The 23,477-nt window shown below is 44.9% G+C and overlaps 2 protein-coding genes across 2 annotated transcripts; both read left to right on the top strand.

Annotated features, from left to right (window-relative positions):
* Window positions 1–447: 447 nt before the first annotated feature.
* Window positions 448–1,517, top strand: LOC117864658 (homeobox-leucine zipper protein PROTODERMAL FACTOR 2-like). Its single transcript, XM_034748777.1, has 3 exons — window positions 448–626; window positions 713–830; window positions 975–1,517. Exons 1-3 carry the CDS (start codon window positions 448–450, stop codon window positions 1,515–1,517), a joined length of 840 nt encoding a protein of 279 aa, XP_034604668.1.
* Window positions 1,518–4,562: 3,045 nt separating this feature from the next.
* On the top strand, window positions 4,563–6,681 carry LOC117864659 (homeobox-leucine zipper protein ROC6-like). Its single transcript, XM_034748778.1, has 4 exons — window positions 4,563–4,900; window positions 5,298–5,506; window positions 5,618–6,030; window positions 6,283–6,681. The coding sequence occupies exons 1-4, from the start codon at window positions 4,563–4,565 to the stop codon at window positions 6,679–6,681; spliced, it is 1,359 nt and encodes a 452-aa protein (XP_034604669.1).
* The last annotated feature ends 16,796 nt before the right edge of the window (window positions 6,682–23,477 follow it).

The raw sequence follows: 23,477 nt of genomic DNA on the forward strand, positions 1-23,477 counted from the left end.
TTTAGGGTGTCTCTCTCTGATCAGCACCACAGTGTTCCAGGCGCCATGGGACAGTAGCTCCACCTTGCCACTTTCATCGCAAAACAGACCACCCAATCCTTCATCTTCGAATCCGGCCTCCACCTCAATTTTTTTCATACGATCTTTTGAAAAACTTCATGACATTTTGAACCATCTGATACCACATTATGAAAATTTTTCAGGTGTAGCACATGTGACATGAAAGAAAGATAAATGTTATATGAATGGTGATCCGATCCTACTATATATTTCATACTTAACCCAATCACACCGAACCTTGAAATTGAGCATTTTATACTTCTTGAATAGTTTTGCATGTATAAAGAGTGTATAAATAGATCTATACTACTTATTTTTGCAATATTGCTTATTCTCATTGCTACTTTTACTTTCTTTTATCAGAATATTATGGAGAACGAGGGGCAGATGAACAACAATGGAAACGAGACAGCCCCCCTACACCGGATCAACCAGCATGAATATGATATCAATGCTCCCAAGGGAGCCGAGGACCATTTGAACACTGAACGGGATGAGGATGACGAGGAACAATCATCCGAGCATCGGAAATGCTTCACTGCAGAGCAGATACAAGAGCTTGAATTGTAACGCAAACAAGTACCCACACCATAGACATTGAATCATCCTGCATTTTTTTCTATGAGCTTAGCTCTCTCCTATTGCTATGCAGTTGGTTTCAAGAATGTGCCCTCCCGGATGATGAGATGAATCAGGATCTTGCCACCAAGGTTGGGTTAGAGGCAAGGCACGTCAAGGCCTGGTTCCAAAATCGACGTTCTCAGATGAAGGTATAATTCTAATAAGTTCCTAATTATAGTAGTACAATCTTTTTTTCATTAATTGACATTATTCACAAACTAATAAAGCTAAGAATATACATGCTCCAAATGAAAAGTAATGACCGTTATCAATTCCTTCATTGAAACATACAGAAGAAGGCAGTTGGAGGTGAGAACAAGTACATTCAGCAACAAAATGATAAGCTGCTTGCTGAGAACAAGAAACTCAGGCAACAATTGCAACCACAATCATGCGGCAGATGTGGTGACCCAACAAACGAGAAATGGCGCCTGCTCATTGAAAATGCAAGGCTCAATCACACGTACCTGTGTGCCCAAGAAAACCTGATTAAGCTCATCCACAACGCAAACCTTTCTCCCTCTGAGACAATGGAGCATCTGGCATCAGCTTCCCTAAACCTGGTGCCATTCACCTACAATGGGAGAACTGACCAAGCCGTACTTCTCTCATACTCCCAACGTGCCATGAAAGAGTTTTTGATGTTAGCAGTCAAGGGTGAGCCGATGTGGCTGCCTACAATGAATGGCGAGATTCTAAATGAACAGGAGTATAAACGCCATATGTTCCCAGGACTACTTGGGCCCTGTCCCCAGGGGTTTGTCATGGAGGCCACCAAGGAGGCTAACATTGTCAGGGCAAGCGCCTCCGGCATTGTCAACATCCTGACGTGGTAAGATGCACCTATATATCTACCAATACATCGGAGCAATGCCCACCTAGCATTTTTATAATGTTCATGCCTCTTGTTTTCTCAGTCACACTGGACCTTGATGTTCCCTGGTATCATAGAAGGTGTAAGGGCTAGCAAGGTCCTCTCGAGTGGCACTTCAACTTCGCGTGACGGGCTAATTCAGGAGGTGAGGTCATGCAACGTTCTTCTATTTAGACTTGACAATATCTTAGATTATTGATGGGCTTGACTAATTTTATGGAGCTCCTGCAGAGTGAAATCTTTGAGGATAACAAGGCAGATTAAGAACATGTGGGCTGTGGTGGACCTGTCCATCGATGGAATGCGTGGAATTTTACCAGGAGGCAAACGAATTGGGTACACGAGCTGCAGGTTGCTGCCCTCTGCACTACGGGAAACGGGGAAGATGCGAGTGCTAGGGCACTCGGCGAAAGTCTAAAAACACTTGGCAAAGGGTTTGTCGAGTGTAACACTCGGCATGTGGCACTCAGCAAAGATTTTAACGGCAAACCGAACTTTACCGAGTGTCAGATGGCACTCGGTAAAAAAAAACCGTCGGCGAAGATGGCATAACGGCACGGCACGGTGACAGGGGCTCTGCTGAGTGCTTCACAAAAAAGCACTCGGCAAAAGCCAGCCCATTTGCCGAGTGCCAATCGGCAACACTCGACAAAAGCCAGCCAGTTTGCCGAGTGCCACCTAGAAACACTCGGCAAAGTGGCGCGTACAGACCTATTTTTATTGCTTCTTTGCTATGTTAAATTGTATAAACTCGGCAAAACTACCACACTCGGCAAAATAATAACAGAAAATGATAGAAATAGCCTCTTTGCCGAGTGTTAAAGCCAAAACACTCGGCAAAGTGGCCCTTTGCCGAGTGTTACACTCGGCAAAGTGGCAAAAAAAAACCCTGTTTTTATTGCTTTGTTACGTATAAAGAACCCCTCTCAAACAAAAATCACAGGCATGTATATTACATCACAGGCATATATATTAGGTCACATGCACACAAATCACCGAGTACATGTTCTAGTTTCAACAAACCACAATTCCACAAGTATATGTTCGAGATTAAACAAGTAGTTCACAAACAATGCACAAGTCAGTGAGGTGGTGTCCCTGTGAACCGCTGCGACAAATCTGGGTCTTGAGCTTGGTATTCGAAGCCACCGATTGATTCTGCACATAGAAGAAGACATGTGAGACAAGATTGATATCATTTGAGCTAACTAAGTTCAAGTGACTTACAGGAGTATGTGTGGGTGGCTGAGCTGGAGGGAATATCATCGGTGGCTGTGGCAGTGGTGTACCCATACTCGTAGCAATATTTTGCATGTATTGAAACATTTGTTCCATCCTCAACCGATTTTCTTCGTCCATCCTCTGCCACTCGGCCTCCATCCTCTGCCGAACCATCCGCTCCACCCTCGCCTCCATCTCCTGTTGTTGTTTCTCCACTTGGACCTACAATTTTTTATCGCAATATTACAATGCAAAGCTAAAGTAGGTAACAACCAACAAACGATGAATGAAATAGAAAGAACCTGAAGAGCCTCTACCTGAAACTGTGTAGTGGTCGGCCGTGGTCGTATCGCTGGGCTCGAGTCCGTGCTTCTTGCTCGGATCTGGGAGAGTGGGAGTAGAGGCTGTATCGATTACGCTATCGCCAATCCAATACCAGCCACGCTTCTTCCCTCCTCCCACCCTCGTCATCACTTCGTCTCTCCCACGATCGGCTTCACCATGGTAGATCCATCTGGTGTAGTCTGACGTAAATCCATTCTTCACAAGATGTTTGCCCATTTCTAGCTTGGTTTTTCGACGCATGTTTGCACATCTACTGCACGGACACCAAGTGACACTAGCTCCTTTGACCCTAGCAAACGCCCGTTCCAAGAATGCATCGGTCTTTTCAATCCATTCATCGGTCAATGAATCTTGACTAGAGCGGCCCGTGTACATCCACTCACGGTCATCCATCCTCTAGCATAACAACAAGTAATGTAAAAAATCATGTTGTATCTACATGTTCCTATACTGTCTAATATGTGAGATAGGTCCTAATCCCACCCAAGGATGTGTAGGCGCGATTAGTTTCCATGCTCTACTCCGATCCGAGATAGAATTTCGGTAGCACCTCCCCGCTATTCTTCAAATACATGTCCAGGCTCGGAGATTGTGTATCCGGAGAACAACAGGAAGGTGATGCCGAAACTCTGTCACGGATCGGAGTAGAGCATGGAAACTAACCGCACCTACACATTGTCGGGCTGTCCAAAAAACGTGGACAATTCGAAACAGATACGGTTATAGATATGCAAATATCTGCATATTTTCAACCGTATCTCTTTCGAACGGGAGACGCCTAACTAGATTACGTGATATACGAACATCAAACGGAAAGAGTTGTGTAAGATGCCTCACCTTGCTATCCTGCAAAGTGACGAGTCGAGGACGGTCCTTGTGAGCCTCTCCTGCAAGAAAAGAAACATAGTACTATTAAGTCAAAATTTCGACAGCAGCTCCCCTGCACGGGGAGGTTTCCAAAACCTGCAACAAATAAAACGGCACGATGGCCGACAACCACATTCTCACCAAAGAGACGGCACGATGGCCAACAACCACAATCTCACCAAAGAGATGGCACGATGGCCGACAAATACATCCACACCAAAGAAACGGCATGATGGCGACAACTACATCCACACCAAAGAATTTTCACAAGCAAATAGACATCCTAGTTTTCAAATTTCTGAAAAAAATCTTACCACCTCTCTAGACATCCTACCACCTCTCTATTTTTTTCAACATTTTCTAATTTCTAATTTCATTCTTCTCTAATTTCTATTTTCTAATTTTCTAATTTCATGCCTCTAATTTCTAAAAAAAATCCTACCACATCCTACCACCTCTGTATTCTTTTCAACATTTTCTAATTTCTAATTTCATACCTACTCTAATTTATAATTTAATTTGTAGCTTAGGGGAGGGGCGACAGCCACGGACAGAGGAGCGGGGCCGGCCGGTGATGGCCGGCGCGGGCGGGGAGCCGGCCGGGGGCGGCCGGGCTTTTCTACCGGGGCAGCAAAGCAGGGGCGTCCAAGGAGGCCGCCGGCCGCGGGCAGGGAGGGGCGGCCGGGCCGGGGCAGGAACCGGCAGGGGTCGGGCGCTGGCCGTGGGCCGGGGCAGCGGAGCAGGGGCGGCCGGGGAGGCCGCCGGCCGCGGGCAGGGGAGTTGCGGCCGGGCCGGCGCCGGTGGCGAGCCGCAGGGACAGCCGGGCGGGCGGTCGCAGGGAGCGGGGCGGCAGCCGAGGGGAGCCGGGGGCAGGCCGCCGGAGGCGCGGGGCGGCGGGTGCTGCGGCGGCAGGTGAAGGGAGCGGGAGGCCGCTGAGGGGAGTCTGTGCGCGTGTGGTCGTGTGCGGTGCGCTGGTGGATAAGGTACAGGGTTTCCCGTAGTGCTTGCTGTCTCCTTCAGGACATGAGCAATGGCCTGTGCAAGGTACTAAGCTACAGCTGACAATACTAATCGTTGGATTGCCCAACTGTGTGTGGCATCATTATTAGACCTTAGATGTAATTATATATCATACAAATTTTTTTACTGCAATGGTGGTTGTGATTCCTCAGCATCGGTTGTATCTAGGGTAATATTTTTTTAACCCTTCGAATTAATTTGGAAAAACAAAAAGTGTATTCTGAATTCAAATGTTATTAACTAGTGAAAATATAATTTATGTTCTGTATCATATGTCTTTGCTTCGAAGACATCAAATTGCCCATGCCTTATTCCAGGTCTTATGGATTGTGCATGCTGAGTATGATGATACCGCTGTGCCGCCCCTCTTCAGACAACTGTTGTTCCAGTCCGGGCAGGCCCTTGGTGCAATCCGTTGGCTGACCTCGCTCCAGAGGCAGTGTGAGTACATGGCCATTATTCTTCGCTCGAGCCAAGTACCAAGCAGCGTTGTCTCAGGTTAGTAAGCGGAAACAAAGAAACAAAACAAGAAGTCTTGTGCATTGACATTTTCATTGATAATGAACTTAACAGCCTAGTCATATGGTTTGTTCTGAAAATCTCTCACAGGGGTAGCCATGTCCATGCTGGGAAGAAGGAGCATCTTGGCGCTGGCCCAGCGGATGATGGCGAGCTTCTACACCGCCGTATCCGAACCAATCACTCTCAAACCTGGCAACATTGTCAAGGAGTGGCGTGGTAGCTGTGGCACTGCCACTGAGTTGTCTGAGGCAACTGTGCGCATGATAATAAGTAAATGTGCAACCATGGGGGGCTCACCAGCCCTGGTGCTGAGTGTCACCATGACTGTGTGGTTGCCAGGCATGCCACCACAGCGTGTTCACGAGTACCTCTGCAATGAGCAGCGCCGTGGTGAGTGGGATACCTTTGCCAATACCGGTGCAGTGCAGGAGTTGACCTCTGTTATCACGCACCCATATCTACGTGGCAATAATGTTGTCTCCGTCCTTGAAGCTAGAGATGTCAGTCTATCTTCTTGGTTGTTTTTGACCATTTTATGGATATTTATCTTCTCAAAAAAATAGCTTGCATTTATCTGAAGCACGCTTGAGGAAGAGTAAAACTTTTGTAACATAGCTTTTATTTCAAACATGATGATATAGGTCTGTTCACTTGAAGTAGTCTTCTCCTAATATCACTTGTCATCAAATCATATGTGTCCAGTTTCTTTCATCCAACACTTGCTGAATGATCTTTTCTTTCTTATACTGCAGGTTCCAGATCAAACTAATAGCAACATGCTGATCATGCAAGAGGCAACCAGTGACGTGTCATGCTCTCTGTTGGTGTACAGCTCCATTGAAAGGAACCTAATTCATGCTGTCATGAATGGCGGTGACAACACCTCCATCTATCTCTTGCCGTCCGGATTCGCCATCCTCCCAGATGGTCATGGCAAGACTCACCGTGCTGCTGCTGCCAGCTCCTCCAGTGCTCCCACCGGCCACAACGGCACTGCAGGATCTCTTCTTACCGCAGCCTACCAGGCACTGCTGCCCAACAACCCATCCAACCATGAAGCGGGGACCTTTAACAATGCCGGAAATAGGGTCTGCAATGCGATAAACCAAATCCTGGCTGCCATTGGGGCTGATATTGCTGTCCCATCTTAATGCCCGTCTTTATATCAGAAGATACTATGGTTCCGTTTGGGAAATATGAAATGAATAAACTTTGATTTTGGACCCAACTTGTTCGTAATTTCCTTGACAAGATCAAATTGCTGTGTCATATGCAATAAAATCAAGTCAAGAAAACATAAAATGTTCTCTAATAATTTTTGCACCAGCTTATACGCTGGTTCATGTATCCAGATTTCTTTTGAGAACCAAATGTATTTCAGTTGTGTACTTGTTGTTTTGAACCCGTATTATTATTGTGGATTTGTATCAGTTTAACTAAGTTTCCTCTTTATTATATAGCTCAATTTTATGGTAAAATTCCTTTTCATTTTTAGTCCTGAAACACTGCATTCCCTCATAACATATGCTTTGAGGCAAATGGTATATGTATCAGTATGAATTTATGGCCTGTATGTGGTTGCTGCGGGGCATGGCGCTCATGCATATTGAACTTTTTGAGGCATGGAGGTTGGGATGTTACGCACCGATCTTCTTCCTTCCACGCCTCCACGGCAAGCATGCAGAGTGGTGCATGCTCTTTGTTCAACTGAAAAAACCACAGATGCATTTGTTGAATGAAAAAGAGCAAATATATTTCACTTCATGTATCACTTGAACAAAACTCGTCAGCGTGCGCCCCTTGCTTCTATAATACTCCCTATGTCCCAAATTACTATTCGTTTTGATTTTTCTATATGCATAACTTTTACTATATATGCATCTAGACATAATATATATTTAGGTACATAACAAAAGCTATGTACCTAGAAAAGTCAAAACGAATATTAATTTGGGAATTTGGGACTGAGGGAGTAGGAGACTAAGTGAAGAAAGCCAATAAGTTAAGCTGGTCCACAGAAATAGGAAGAGTGTGATGTTATGGAAGATGGTTTGAATTCTTCTGCACGCAATAATATAGCTGCATGGAATTAAAGGGAGGTGCAGGTAGAGTTGAGCAAGGCTACCATAGTGTATGCCACGCACCTCGTGCTGTGCATACCTTAGATCAAGGATGTAGTAGAATACTAGAATGTATATTGTTCAGTTTAACAGGGGGATTGTACAATCACAAAGAAAAAGTTATCATTGAGAAAACATATACTTCATTCTTTTCCTAGATCTTTTATAGTAGCAGCACCAGTGGACTCTCGATTTGAGTCTTCTTTTAGAATTAAACGAATCCATCTTGAGCCCAGCTTGTTCGTGTGATTTGTGTGGGCGTCCGGCCGTTTATGTAAATCATACCCGATGGACTGGGCAACAGAGAACAAGATGAGTAATTAATGACCTGACAATCCATTAGGGCGAGCAGCTTATATGGCTCCTCTAGGAATGTGGCCTGGTCGGCAAGATCCCAGTATGAATGAACGGCAGCTTGCCTCTCTAGGCATGTGTTGTCCAAGCTATGCATGTGAAACATTTTTGAGAGGGGCATGAGGAGCAAGCTATATATCAGAGCATCTCATGCAGCAGCGTGAGGGATGGGAAACATTTTTGCAAGCAAAGATTCATGTCTTTCTTTCTGAAGTGACTGTCTGTTAGGTTCAAGCGTATGGAGACATAGAGATTGGGATGGTCTCACACTAATGATCTTCCTTTGGCGACAAGCAGGCATAGTACAATTATCTTCCTTCTGTTCCATATAAGAACTCTGCATACATTCTGAAAGCTTGTTGAGTGAAGTGAGAAGGCTAAAAGGTTCATTGGGGGTCACTGTTGGGTAAAACAAACTAAACCTTGAGCAGCAACCAGGCTGAATTATTTTTCAGTTGTTAACTATAGCGTGTGGTTTAAAACGATATGCATGTGTGCATCAGGACATGTGAAAAATGTAAGCCCAACAATTAATTGCTCCTCGTCTTGGTTTGCTTGGGTCTTACACGAGCCATGTCTACCTGAGGAAAAGGTAGTTGCAATTTGATATGGAAGCAAAGTCTGCAACTGATCGTCTGAGAGCACATAGTAGGAAGTGTTGCCTGTAGTTCAAGGAATCACTGCTTTTAGTGATTAAGCACAACTGCTTGTAGTACAACCTCTGCAACTTGGACAGGCACTTAAGGCTACAAAAAACAGATGCAATCAGCTAAGAATTTTAGGAAACAAGGAATCGCTGGGGATTTCGTTTATCATATTTTTAATAGTCTAGATGTTACTGAAAATGATGTTATGCTCGTGTCCGTGTAAGAAATACTGACTATGAAAACCTGCCTTGCAGATTTGGTTCTTGCCTTCTTCTTGGCATGGAATGATGCATTCAGTCAGTTAGCTAATCAATTATTAGTTTTTTTTCAATCAAGTGTTGAGCCATAAACGCTTTACTATTTCTTTGGATCCTTCTTCTTGGCATGGAAAGAGGGGCAAACTGGTGGGCATAGGGTGTAGCATGCTTAAAATAATTTTATTTTTGCTGAAAACGTAGGGATAGCATTCGAACTGGGAGGTACTGTCGTGGATGGTTGGCTGGGCCAATTGGTCATATTAGGCCACAATTAGGGTTAGGATTAGATATCTTGCTTAGGGGTCAAGTGAAAACTTCTGTATATATAAAGAGAGGCGTATCGATTGAAGGAAAGCGGGAACTATAAAGATAGGATCTCATCTAACCCCGGGCCTTGAGATTGGGCGCGTCCATTGTGGGCGTGCCGGACCATATATAAATGTCCGGTTCCATGTCCATTGACTCCTCGCAGTCCAAAATTCCACAGTTCTACGCAGCTCCTCCATCGAGATCATGACATGCATAGTGTTCTTCTTACATGGGTCAGACCGTAGGTATTGAGATGTTACCATGTACATTCTTCATTTGGTGGAACTGGATTACTCACGCCAAACTATACCAATCTGGTGTAGTTTGTTTTCCTTCATCGAATTTGCATTTTGTGACCGAACTTGGATTGTGGAATTTACATTTCCGATCTGAATGGCTGGCTCTATTGGTCCAAAAGTTGGCCTGTCATTTTAAGAACACCAAGTCATCAGAAACCACAAACGCACCACTGTTAAAAACACACTACAATTATAGGTTTACACTGGTTGGCACAAAGCTTAAGTTGTCAATTTGCACCTTTTTGCTTTAATAACAAGAGACGAAGTCCAGCAGTCCCAACCCAACAGGTCAATACCTCCTTGCTCCTTGGAGAAACCTGAAGTCTGGCTCAAAATATCTTTCATAGCCCATAATTTGGAAGATTCACACTAGTTGGTGAACTCCACGTACAAAACTTTATAAACATATCAATATGCGCCATTTTCTTGTACTGAATAAAAGAAGGCTAGGTACAGCCAACAACTTCGGACTATCTAAAATAAATAGCAACTATGGAAGAGTGGAATGACGAGTGATGGTGCGAACTTAATTCCTCTATGCAACTACGGAAACGGAGGCAATAATGTGAATTTTTGTCGTTACGAAGTGGTAGTTGAATAAGTCCATGCTGTTCTCTTTACTGATGTGGAAACATTCATTTTACTTGTAGTGATAAAATTGTAGGTGTAGTTTTTTTCATCAAAACTACAGTTCGTTGAGAACTTAAGCATGCTGTGTTATTCAGAACAAGCATCCAGCATCCACTCCCCATTATACGGAGGCTGTAGGCTGTAGCAAGCTCATTGAGTTGTGGTAATCCGGGACGAACATGTGGGCTTTTGTCGCAGCTTCCACCACAATTCTACACGAGCATAGCTGATGCTTTCACTTGTGGAAGTGGCCCACTGCACGGGATGGCCACCCGTTCGCGTTAAACAAGGGGCACAATAGTGAGCAGTGGGCGTGATTGCATGGATTGTGCATGACATCCAAGAACAGGAGCTAAGCAGAGTTTGTTCCTTGCTTTCTTGTTCTTCTGTAAGCCGTATGCAAACGTTGTAGCACACGCTGTTCTGCTAGTAGAGTCCTTGGTTGAGTATAATGGTAAAGTAGAACCTCAGCCTTTGGTTATTAACTACATATTGTGCTAGCATAGTACCAATCTAACCTTATGAGGATTCTCGCAGCCCTCATCCTTGGTTGCAAGCTAACCATATTTCTCCAAACTTGTCATCTATAGACTCATGATTAGCTGGGAGTAACTTGGTGGAGGTAGCTGGATGCATAGTTATTAACTGGCTAGCACTAGCCAGTTAATAACTATATATGCACCTCAGAATTGGGGATCAATTCAATTTGAGGATAAGGCAACGTGTGGGGGTTTGCAGGAAATTGTAAATGCCAGGGTCCTTTATGCCTAAAGAACAAGCATAAAGGCATCGCTGAAAAAAACGCCTTTGTGTTTAGAAGGTGTTTTTGCATAATGCGCTGAAATAGTGTAAATATTTAGGTATTTTTTCACTTTGCCTTTAAAAGTAACGTTTTCAGTAGCATTCTTAGAAAAACACCTCTATGGAAGAGATAATTAAGGCATTTTAAGAAAACGCCTTTAAGAAAATGCCTTCGTATCATGGTTGTGTTGTAGTGAGTAGCTACGGATTAACTGATCCAATTGGATCAGCTATAGTTCAAATTAGCTGAAAATATAGTTCTAACTGGGTATATCCAAATAGGTCCTTATTTATAACATCCTTCACTACTGCCCCTTTATTTTCTCAACCATTCGCTTAGAATAAACTCCATCTAGCCTACTTTAAACTATAATTTTACAGCCCTGCCCTCCTTGATGTGTGTGATGCCTAGTGCTATTTACACATTGTTCCATCCTATTGATGGCTACAGGTAGGTTGAAGCTGCTTTATTTTTTTATTATTATGAGAAAATCACCATGCAGGTCAATATTCACTTTCATCCTATATGCTAATATATATAGTCTGATAGAACTGACCCAGTAAAGGAATCTCCACTATTGGAATTTCACCAGCAGAGGGAATACTATGGGTGTAGATTGTTGGAAAGGGGGGCATCAGGAACAGGAGCTCTACAATACGTTCGTGTTAAACCTCTGAATTCCATAGCTGGACTTTGTATATGCCTGATCGACCTTTGTTTGATGCGTTTAGTCCTGCCCAGCACCCGGCATCTGGCATCTTCCCTATGCTGGAGTAGATTGTTGGAAGGGGGGTATCAGGATGCCTGATCAACCCCTGGATGCCCGGCATCTGGAGTAGCTGGACTTGTATGCCTGATCAACCCAGCATCTAGAATTTCACCAGCAGAGGGAATACTATGACCAAACACTACAAGGTTGAGCCAATGCATATACAGTCAGATCTGCATATAGATGTGTTTGGTCATTTTGTAAAACAAAATATAGAATCAACTCAACCTGTATTGTTCGTTAACTAAATTTTGTGCGTGTATATATAGTCCAGTCTAATAATATGAGGATTCTTACAGCCCGCAGCGTTGGTTGCAAATTGTTAAGCATGTTTCTACAAACTTGCCCTCTCTAGACTTGCCAACATCCTCCACAACTTTCCATTGCTCCTCCCAAGTCCCAACTACTTAGTTTACTCACCTAGTCTATTGCAACCCTATTGATTTGCTAATGGTGCGCACAAGACATCCACTTTTAATGCTCTGCCCTCCTTGATTTGCTTGATGCCCGGTGGACAAACTTCAGCTAATAAGCTGGTTTTTAATTTAGTTATTACGAGTAAATCACCGTCCATGTACATATTCAGTTTCATTTAATACATGCTAGTAGTTGACTATTGGATCTCCACCGGGACAGGGTTTGTTCATGGCAAAACGCCCATGGACCTCCCAGCTCTTATTGCTGATCAATAACTTTGTTGCTGTCTGCGAATTTTCACCATCAATTATCAGGCCTGTTGCTCACCATGTGGTAAGATCTCAAGCGTAAATATACTTATTAAACAGCGCTCCTTGATACAAAAATAGGATTACGAAAGAATCTTGAAGACTATGCGAGTGCTGTGCGTGTATATGGATAAATCATGTTTTACTTGATTTAATCTGTGATGGTTATTTCAACAATATACCCAAAAAAGGTATAGTGCCTTGATTTCAAGTAGTCTCTAGATGTTACTGTATTTGTTTTACTCAGCACCATATAGGAAATACTAATAATACATTTACAATGAAAACACGCGAGCAGGACAATCGGGATCTTTTTATGCATTCAGACAACGGTTAATCTTAGAAAATGAACAACAACTCTATTGATGATACTTATCTTTGCTCCTTCCTTTAAAAGATTCGCATTGGTTAGTGAATCATCCACGTGAAACTTAACCACCAACACGCATATGGCCTCTGAATTGCTTCTATATAACAGTAATGAACTACTTTTGGTGCTGTAGCTACTCGGAACGAGGGGCATTGGGAATTCTTCCTGTTCCATATAGGCAAAGTGGCAAACTTGGCCGCAGAAATCGACTGAGCGATTCAAATATTTTTTTTGACTGAACTATAGCGGTAGAATTATTGCTTCAGTGCATACGGCCTCCAGGTTTGTTTTCGATTATCTGGAGGTGGCAGCGACGTCGCTTACTTGCTCAGGTCCACGGTATCATGGATGGCTGTGTTGCTTTTTTTTTATTCAGATTGTTTATCGGTATAGTTCACTAGTGTTACTTGAGCCATATTGTCGAGAGGAACAACGTCCATGCACTCTGATTATGGAAAACGAGCCCCAGAAAAACATGATCGTAACGAACTGATGTACATATATATGTCAAAAACAAGTTCGTAAGCAGACAGAAGGCCTAATTGTCACACAAAATAGGATTATCTGTGCTCACCACAACGATGATTTCCCACTTATCTCCAGAAGAACCAAGTACAATATCTAGTACGACAAAAGCTACCAGATGCTCGGTCCATGGGGCTGTATGATTATATGCCTCTTTTGCTGAGAGTAGTGATGGATTTGCAACAAACAATTAATCGTTGAGGAGCAATTACCGACAGAACACTCTACAATGGAATAAAATGTTGCATCACACTAAATTAGTCAACAATAGTATTGGAATGGCCAATTCTCCATTCGAATATTTGTTTTTAATTTAACGGCAGCTAGGGGCGGATGAAGGGTCCAAGACCCCACCAATAACGAGTGCACTAGGCGATCGACAAATTTCAGCACCGAACCACTAGACCGGGAGAATAAAATGTCCACTCAAGTTATAGTTGAGGGAGAATCATCATTATTGTTTTACTACTCGAGTATCTTATATACTACTCACTCCATCTCACAAAAAAATGTAATTACAACATTTAAATTATTATAATAAAGATTATCATTGTCTTTTAGCTATATTGGCACATTACTACAGGATGTATTTTCACCAATAGAACATCACTGCCATGTCAAACACAACGGGTGGTGACAATCCAGGACACGGCAGTAATAAAGTGCCATTTTTACCTCCGGATCGTGGCAAGATCTGGTGGTGTAAACCTGGGTTTAGCCATGATCCGGGATTGAAAATGGCAATTATTATCACTTCCTGGTTGTGGCTAGACCCACGGTAGTTGCGCTTTGATATGGAAGCAAAGGCAGTATTTGTTGGGCAACAGCCTCTTCAACTAATCGTCTGAGAGCATAGGAAGTGCTGCTTGTAGTTCAAGGAATCACTGCTTTTAGTGATTTAGCACAACTGCTTGTAGTACAATCTCTGCAACTTGGGCAGGGACTTGAGGCTAAAAAAAAACAGATGCAATCAGCTAAGAATTTTAGTAAACAAGGAATCGCTGGGGATTGCATTTAACATATTTTTAGTAGTCTAGCTGTTACTGAAAATGTTATGCTGGTGTCCAAGAAGAAATACTCATACTCTGACTGTGAAAGCCCGCCATGAAGAATTTTGTTCTTGCCTTCTTGGTAGGGAATGATGCATTCGGTCAGTTAGCTAATCAATTGATCTTTCTTTTCAATCAGGTGTTGATCCATAAACGCTTTACTATTTAAAAAAACTATGTTTTAGTTCTTTGATATTTATCGTGCTCCTTGCTTTAAAAGTTTCACACTGGTTGGTGTGAAACTTAACTCACCAACATGGTCATTGCTTCTATATAAACTAATAAGAGGAGACAAAACAAAGGTAACCTAACAATACAAGTCCAATAATCAATTGCTCTTCATCTTGAAAGCTCAATTGCTAAAAAGAAACAAATGCATCAGATATTTTAACCAAACAAGCTAGTGTGCAGCCCATGCTTCTATAAAAGAAGACAACAGAGAAGAAGAGCCAACAAGTCAAGCTAGCTCCTACTGTGAATTTCTCTGCACGCTATAGCGCCATGGAAAGGGAGGCATTGGGAATGATTTTTGTAGCCACGAGGTACCCAATGATGACTTGATGAGCGGTAGTCGTACATGTCTACATGTGTTTCAATTTTCCATTGGCTTGCTGCCGCATCCGATCCACTGTTACAGTGTTACGTCCTCTCCCATTATTATGCATGCCACAACTCTTTAACATGGGGGATTGTCTGCAGGGAGACAAGAAAGCAAGACATGGTGGCTTCATCATCCAGGAACTACCTTATTCCTTCCGCTACACAGCAGTACACTGGCACACAATTGCAGCATTCTTGATTTGCTCCGGTCTTACACGAGCCATGTCTACATGAGGAACACCTAGCTTTGCGCTTTGATATGGAAGCCAAGGCAGTATTTGTTAGACTGGGAGAATAAAATGTCCACTCAAGTAATAGTTGCGGGAGAATCATCATTGTTGTTTTACTACTCGAGCTAAGTAATTACTCTGATCCTATATACTACTCACTCCATCTCACAAAAAAATGTAATTACGATATTTAAATTATTATAATAAAGATTATCATTATCTTTTAGCTATATTGGCACATTACTACGGGATGCATTTTCACCAATAGAATATCACTGCCATGACAAACACAACGGGTGGTGACAATCCAGGACCCGGCAGTGATAAAGTGCTATTTTTGCCGCCGGATCGTGGCAAGACCTGGTGGTGTAAACCTAGGTCTAGCCATGATCCGGGATTGAAAATGGCAAGTATTATCACTGCCTGGTTGTGGCTAGACCTACGGTCAAAACCCACCCATCCGTATGAAGTCGGATAAAGACAACCTTCATATGAAAATTATATTAAAGTTATAGGGTTCGATGAGATTTGAAATTTGTAGTTGAATTTTTTTCGTTTCGGATTATTTAGATACCTAAATATTCAATACAAGTTCGCAGACCTATAAAACAATTTTAGATGGAAATAATTTAAGCATCAAAGAGTTAGCACTCGACGACTTTATAGTTGAAAACGGTTTCATTTGAGATTGTATTGACTTTCTGTTGGCGCTAGAAATCGGTCAACCGAATCCCAGCGTCTAACACACGACCCGGGAGAATCTGCTTAACTCCTGTTCGGGTGATTGCCCTGGTGCGGTTCGCGCGGCGTGCCAGCCAATCTGACCTGTTGATTGGCAAGGAAGAATACGTGTCAGGTCCAGAAATCCCGATCGGCTCAGTTTCCGATCTCGAGAGAGCTTATCAGCGAATCGGCCGATTTGCCGTAATAAAGAAATCGGCTATAAAGCAGCCGATCACTGTAGCCTTGTAGACAGAAAACTACTAGAGTAATCGATACAACGCTATGATAACAACACTAGGAACAGATCTAATCGGCAATAGATGAATTTTATAGCAGGACGTAAAGAGAGCCGAAACTACCGATTCCTAGCTGGATAACTGGTGATAAAACTAGAAAGACAGGCAAAAACCTATGATTCTAGTAAATATCGATAACTAGTGAATAAATCTAAACGAAACAACAGCGATACGCCCGAAGTTAAAGCTTAGATATTACTCGATAAGCGGAACTTACAGAATCGGCCGGAGATCAAACTGATGCAGCCCTGCCAACCCGCACGAACTCGTGAAGAAGAGAAAAGTATTGGCGAAGTCGCCTGCTTGAAAGTAAGTACGAGGAAAAAGTAGTTTGTTGTATTGATTTGTTGATGATTACAGATTTACAAAGGTAGCTATTTATAGCCCCGTACAGATGACTTCTTAACCGACTAGAATTTTATCCCTAATTCAAACAGAAAACGAATATCTACAAGCACGATTCGTGCTAGGTTGGTTACTCTATGCTTCATGGGCTGATTTCCCCCTTATCCTTTTATTCCTTTCCAAGCTCATACAAGCCCAATTAAACCAACCTCCTAATCGGCCGATTCCTTATCGGCAAAAGGCAACCGATTGGGACCCTGGCACGTTTGATCCGAAGCGAGACAGAAGTCACCGGCCGATCTCGCACTATAGCACCATTCGACCGATTCCCAACTATGCTTCTCCGATTCCCTCTCTTCTTGGCGCCGATTTTACTAGTGACGAAATCCGGCGTCAACACATGCCCCCCAGTTTCGGAGTAGAACATAGTCTTTTACTTCGAAATTCTTTATAACCTCCCCTCCGAAACAGCCGCAATGAAAATATCCTTCCGTTTCGCGGTCTTCCAGCTGATGATTACAATCTTTTCAAAACGGGCGCCCACGACAACCACTACTCCCGAAAAACTCGAAACGCCAGCGCGGTAAAAATTCCTTTTTTACCCTCCTTCAGGCACCCTTTAAATAGCGGTTCACCCCACACTTCATCTTCAAGCTCACGTCTCTCTTTCTCAGCACGCGCGCCCTCTTCTTTCCTTAGCACCTTTCCCTTGCCGCCGAAGCTTTCTAGCGCCATCCTCCTGTTACTTTTCCCCTTCTCCTCCAATGGCGGCTCCTTCCGGCAGCTCTCCAGCGCGCGACGTTCCGGAAGTAGCACCTCCAGCGGTAGTGGCGACGGCCGTTGCTCCATCCACAGAAGAAGGAGCTTCATCGGAGATCCCAATGGCGATCCCCATCACGGCCTCATCGTCCGTATCTACACCGGCGACCACGCCGACCACACGGAACTTCATCCCAGAGGTATTTACCGAATCCTTCTTTTATCGGCAACGCATTTACTTTAGATCTGTTTCTTACTTTTTCACACCCCCCTTTCCTTTTTTAGGCGGTTAGGCATCGCATTACCATCCACCTTACAGGAAATCCTGGCCTTATTTGTCTCGAACCTATGGGGAACCCAGATCCAATAGAGTTCATCAATTTAGAAACCCACAAGATACCCTTCAAACTGTCCGATATGGACTTAGATCAGTGGTTGGGCACTTTTAGGTCCTGGTCGAATGAAACCCCAGGTTGGAGGGAGTGGTACCAACGGGTAGCCGCGTCGAAAAGCGTCTGATGGGAGGAGCTCAAAATCGGCCAGTGCATTAACCTGTCTTTGTCCCAGATGGAGAAAAATGAGCCGTTGGTAATAGCGGCTTCTTACTTTTGGTCTGATGCACTCAATACTTTCTTATTTGGGCACGGACCTATGACCCCAACATTGGCCGATGTGGTTCTGTTGACCGGCCTTGACATTTCTTCCCCGGACACACCTTTCCACCTTTTAGCCGCAACGTCACATCGGCTGGACACAAGGGGAATTGGCGGGTGGAAGGGATTCATCAGAAGTAATAAAAGAACCGGGTCTGTTGAGAACAGGGAGCATACGGCCTTCTTAATGATGTGGTTAGACAAACCCTTCTTTTGTGGAAGAGCCGCCGGCCCATCAACCAACACCCAGGCTTTAGCAGAAGCACTGTCCAGAGGAAACCGTGTCCCCCTTGGGAAACACCTGCTAGGGGCGGCGTACCACATGCTCCACCAAATTGGCGTCAAACTATCCAAGGGAGAGCCGATCGGAAATCCAGGCGGACCCTGGTGGTTCATCAACCTATGGCTGAACCTTTATATGAGCGAAATCACTCAGCAGAGGGTGGACCGTATGATGTTCCCCAACATTGAATCGGCAGAAGATCCTACCGAACGTCGCCGATGCATGTCTTTTGGTGAAGCAGCATTGGCCTTTCCAGGTTGCACGTATTCTGCTACAAAGGTAGCCGAGTACTTCCGATGCTTCTATAACGGCTTTAATGAAGATGCAACCGTTTGGTTTCCTTATCGGCGGGATGACCCAATCTTTGAACTTCCCACCTGCTTCGATTCAATCACTGGCCGATTCGACGAAGAGCTCAATGATGAGTTAATCAAGCCAGGAATCTTGCCAGCCAACTTCTTTTCGGGAAAAGATGCCCCCACGTATGAGTTCTACAACCCTTCCGTTGCAGCACGTCAGTTCGGCATGGGTCAGCTGCCAATTCAAGTGTATTTTGCTGGCCGAGTCAAGTTCAGAGATGAGCTCACATCCGGTCTGGATTACAGTCGGGTACGAGATCGGATTCCAGACTCCAACACCATTGACCTGAACAACTGGATAGTAGCTCCCTTTGCTGTTCAGCCGTTCAAACTCTGGTGGGCCGATTGGAAGCAATTTCTCTTCTGCAATTCGGCATCGGCGTACTGCAACCTCCTGGATCCAGCCAACATCGACCCGAACGCCGAGGTATTTTCCTTAGCCGATTTTTACTCCTCTTAACGTGATTGAATACTAATGGTTTTACTTATTTCTTCAGGCCGAGAATCGTACTCCTCCAACACACAGCCGGAGTGGTCGGCTAATAGAGAGTCATCATCCATACACCTCTTATCCTCTCATCGGCTATGATGCTCCGTCCGTAGACGTGATTGCTGGCCGATCGAAACAAGTTCAGAAGAGGATCACCAAGAAGACTAGTCGCCGAGTCCGAGCTCGTATAGAATCGGCGGATCCTCCTATGCTCGTATCGGCAGAGACTCCGGCTGCACCACCCTCTCAGGCCATCAAAGATGCCGATACCCAAGCCGTCGCACAAGCTGGGGCAGCCACCGCATCATTGTTGTTAGAGGCCATTCAGGTAAACCCAAGCTTCATTTCTCCCAATTGTTGTTCTGATAATAACCCTTCTTATCTTAGACTGCACAGAGTACTCCCATGGATACCCAACAATCGGCAGCAGCCCAATCGGCCATCGACGCGCCCCCACTTCTACCCGTCGAGGTATAGCACTATTTCACCGATTTTCCCTGGTATTTGCATAATGTACTTATTCAATTCTCTGACACAGGTCATCGGCACACCAAGCGCTCCTCAACCACCAGTCTTTTCTCAGGGAGCTGGTCCAAGCACTGCGCCGATCGTTGTGGAGTCTTCTTCTTCCGACGAAACCATGTCACAAGCCCCTGAGCAAGGCATGACGGCTTCCCAAATGCAACATGAAGAAATTCGCTTCAAAGTGGTAAGTTATACTCCGGCTTTATTTAGCCGATTCGCTTCCACTTTCAGCCAGTTTATTTCTTCCTCTTTATTATCTCCAGGAACAAGACACCCCCGACAACAGCCTTTTCTCTTTTGCGGTTGCCCTCTCCGACGATGAAGAAGTCGCTTCCCGCCAAGTCGCCTTGAGCTCCATTCCTGACGACGTCCGAGCCAAACTTGCCAGTATCCGATCCCTCCTTCAAGGGGACATCGGCCGATTAGTAGAAGACGCTTCACCGATTCGGCAGCTCTTCGGTGACGTCAGCGGACGAGTACCAGAAGAGGTGGAGGAAGCCTTGGCGCCGGCGGCATTCATTGAGTCTATGAGGATCCCGGTCTTTAGAGCCCTTCGTCACATGGCCGATCGCGCCAAGCTGGCCAAGACTCGTGAAGAGGAGGACGCGTTCAAGCGTCAAGCTCAAGAGGCGCACCGGCGTATCCATTTTCTGGAGGACTCCCGCCCGGGGATCATCGGTGAGATAGACCGCCTCAAACGTCGGAGGGCGGAGCTCGCCAAGGAGATGGAGCAAGTGACCAAGGCAATCAGTGCCGAAGAGAAAAGACTCCAAGAACTCCCTTCTGTCATTGCCGATTTGAAACGGGAGAGGCAGCACTTGGCCCACGAGGCCCTAAAACTCCACCGCAGCGCATCAGAAGTCCTCGGATCGGCGGATGAATACCAACGGGTCCTGGACTCTGCCGATCAGATCCGGCGTCGGGCAATGCGGCTATCGATACCGTTCTGGGTAATCTGTAAAACACTGACTATTTTGTACGAACATTTACTATCTGCTTTGACCGTCCTTCGCGACGCCCTTTCTATTTATTGCCCTTCTTATTTCCGATGGGACGTATCCTTACCAAATTTCCACGCCTTGTTTTCTTATAAGTACCGGCCTAGGCACTTCCTTCCGAGAGTACCAGTTTGGCTTTCGGTTTTATTCTCTTACTCCTCTCGTCGGTGCGGCTTTCCGTCATGTCTTCGTCGGCTTCCTCCTCCTCTGTCAACCAGGTGAAACCTTAGCCTCGATTCCCCTTTCTCCTTTTAGATCTTAGGAAGAGGATGCCCCTTTTTAATCTTTCTTTGTTTCAGCCTCAATGTCTTAGCCCTGAGCTCGTACGCGCCATTGAGCTCATACACTCTGAGGACCCATTGTCATCAGAGGATAAGGAGCTGATCAAGGCTCATCGTGACGAACTTCAAGACCACGTCACCGCGGAGGCTCGTGTGGTCTTGGATTTTGTGGAGGGCAATGGTAGCCGGCGATCTCCAACTGACAGGAGCCATCCGCTTCCTCCGCGAGTCGTTCTTGAAGACGCGGCAGCAGGAACTTCGCGCCCGGCCATGGATCGGAGCCATCCTCTCCCTCGTCAAGTTGAGGCGGAGGCTTCAATGAAAGAAATAGAAGAAGAATACCTCCATCTCATGAACGAGTTGGATCGGACTGGGAGGGAGCGCAAGAAGAAGAATAATTAGTTATTTGTATTTTTTGTTCTAAGGGCGACTTGTGTTTTGTCGGCTGTTTAACCCATCGCCCGTACCGAGTGAATACATCGGCCGATTTGGACGATTATGTGTTTGAGCCATTTTGTATCGGCTGTGTGTGATCGCATTACGGTTAATCCCTTATGCTCCGACCCATATACTGGGGTAGTATCTTTTTAAGTACCTTCCGTTCAGAGCTCTTGGAAATTCTTCTCCCTCTATTGTTTCCAAATTGTAAGCATTCCCTGGAGCACATCTGCCGATTTTATACGGCCCTTCCCATGTAGGGGACCATTTTCCGAATTTAGGATCTTTTGACCCAATCGGCAATACTAACTTCCATACCAAGTCCCCAGGGGAGAATTGTTTGACTTTGACCTTCTTATCGTACCACCTGGCTACTTTCTTTTTGTTTTCTTCAATGCTTATCAGAGCTCTCAATCGTTGGCCAGCCAAATCATCAAGTTCCCTTTTCATAAGTGACGAGTAGTCATCGGCCGTTAACTGGTCCTGGAGCGAAATGCGCCTTGATCCCGCCCTTGATTCCCATGGTAACACTGCATCGTGACCGTACACCAACTGATAGGGAGATAGCTTGGTGGCCCCATGACAAGCCATCCTGTACGCCCATAAGGCTTCAGTCAAACATAGATGCCACTTCTTTGGCTGTTCTTCGATTTTCCTTTTGATTAACTTGATTATCCCTTTGTTGGAGGATTCGGCCTGACCATTGGCTTGGGCGTAATACGGAGAAGAATTCAACAATTTGATCCCCATATCGGTTGTAAATTCCTCGAATTCCCCCGATGTGAACATTGTTCCTTGATCGGTCGTTATAGTCTGAGGAATGCCGAATCGGTAGACGATGTGATCCCTTACGAAGTCGGCCATGATAGCCGATGTCACGGCTCTTAACGGAATTGCCTCCACCCACTTAGTAAAGTAATCGGTAGCTACCAGAATAAACTTGTGCCCTTTACTTGATGCAGGGTAAATTTGGCCGATAAGGTCTATTCCCCATCCCCTGAACGGCCATGGCTTGATGATAGGATTCATGGCCGATGCGGGTGCACGTTGGACATTTCCGAACTTTTGACAATCCTGACAACCCTTATAATATTTGAAACAGTCTTCGAGGATCGTTGGCCAGTAGTACCCATTATTCCTGATCATCCATTTCATCTTATGGGCCGATTGGTGTGCTCCACATACCCCTTCATGGATTTCTCCCATTAGAGTCTTGGCCTCTTCTGTCCCAAGGCATTTGAGTAGAACACCGTCGATCGTTCGGTAGAACAGGTCGTCTTTGAGCAGTACGTATTTAGTAGCATGAAAACGTACTCGTCGTTCCACCTTTTTAGACGGATCTTTCAGGTAGTCGGCAATTTCTTTTCGCCAGTCATCGGCCGCGAGTTCTAGAGCCATAGCACCTAGAATTGGCCGATATCCAGATGCGTGCTGGGCGAGTTTGTTTGCATCCTCGTTGTGGTCCCTTGGGATGTGTTCGATTACTACCGATCTAAATTCTTTTAAGAGTTGTAAGCAATCTTCGTAATAAATTCTTAATACGTCGTCTTTGCATTCGGACCTTCCGGTCAGTTGATCCACAATAAGCATGGAATCTCTGAAGATTTCAACAGAATCGGCCTTGACTTCCCTTAATAGTTGTAGGCCCTTCAATACAGCTCGGTACTCCGCTTGATTGTTAGTAGCGGCGGCTTCTATCGGTATAGAAAAAATCATAGCTTGCCCCCAGAGGCGATATGAGAACGATGCCGATTCCTGATCCGACCCCACATGACGACCCATCGAAATATAGTGTCCAAGGTGCCGGCTCTATGAGGGCAGTCTCCGGTCCGCAGTGTTGAGCGACGAAATCGGCCATGACCTGACCCTTGACGGCTTTTGCCGATTCATACCGCAGGTCGAATTCTGACAACGCTAAGATCCATTTGCCGATTCGTCCTTTCAAGATCAGCAGCGATAGCATGTATTTTACTACGTCGTCCTTGCATATGACCACGCATTCTGCCGACAGTAGATAGTGCCTGAGTTTGGTGCATGAGAAGTAAAGACATAGGCACAAACGCTCCACCGGAGGATATCTTGTTTCAGCGTCCAGAAGTCTTCTACTGACA

This window comes from Setaria viridis, chromosome 7 (assembly GCF_005286985.2).
Source record: "Setaria viridis chromosome 7, Setaria_viridis_v4.0, whole genome shotgun sequence".
In the NCBI taxonomy this organism is placed as follows: domain Eukaryota; kingdom Viridiplantae; phylum Streptophyta; class Magnoliopsida; order Poales; family Poaceae; genus Setaria; species Setaria viridis.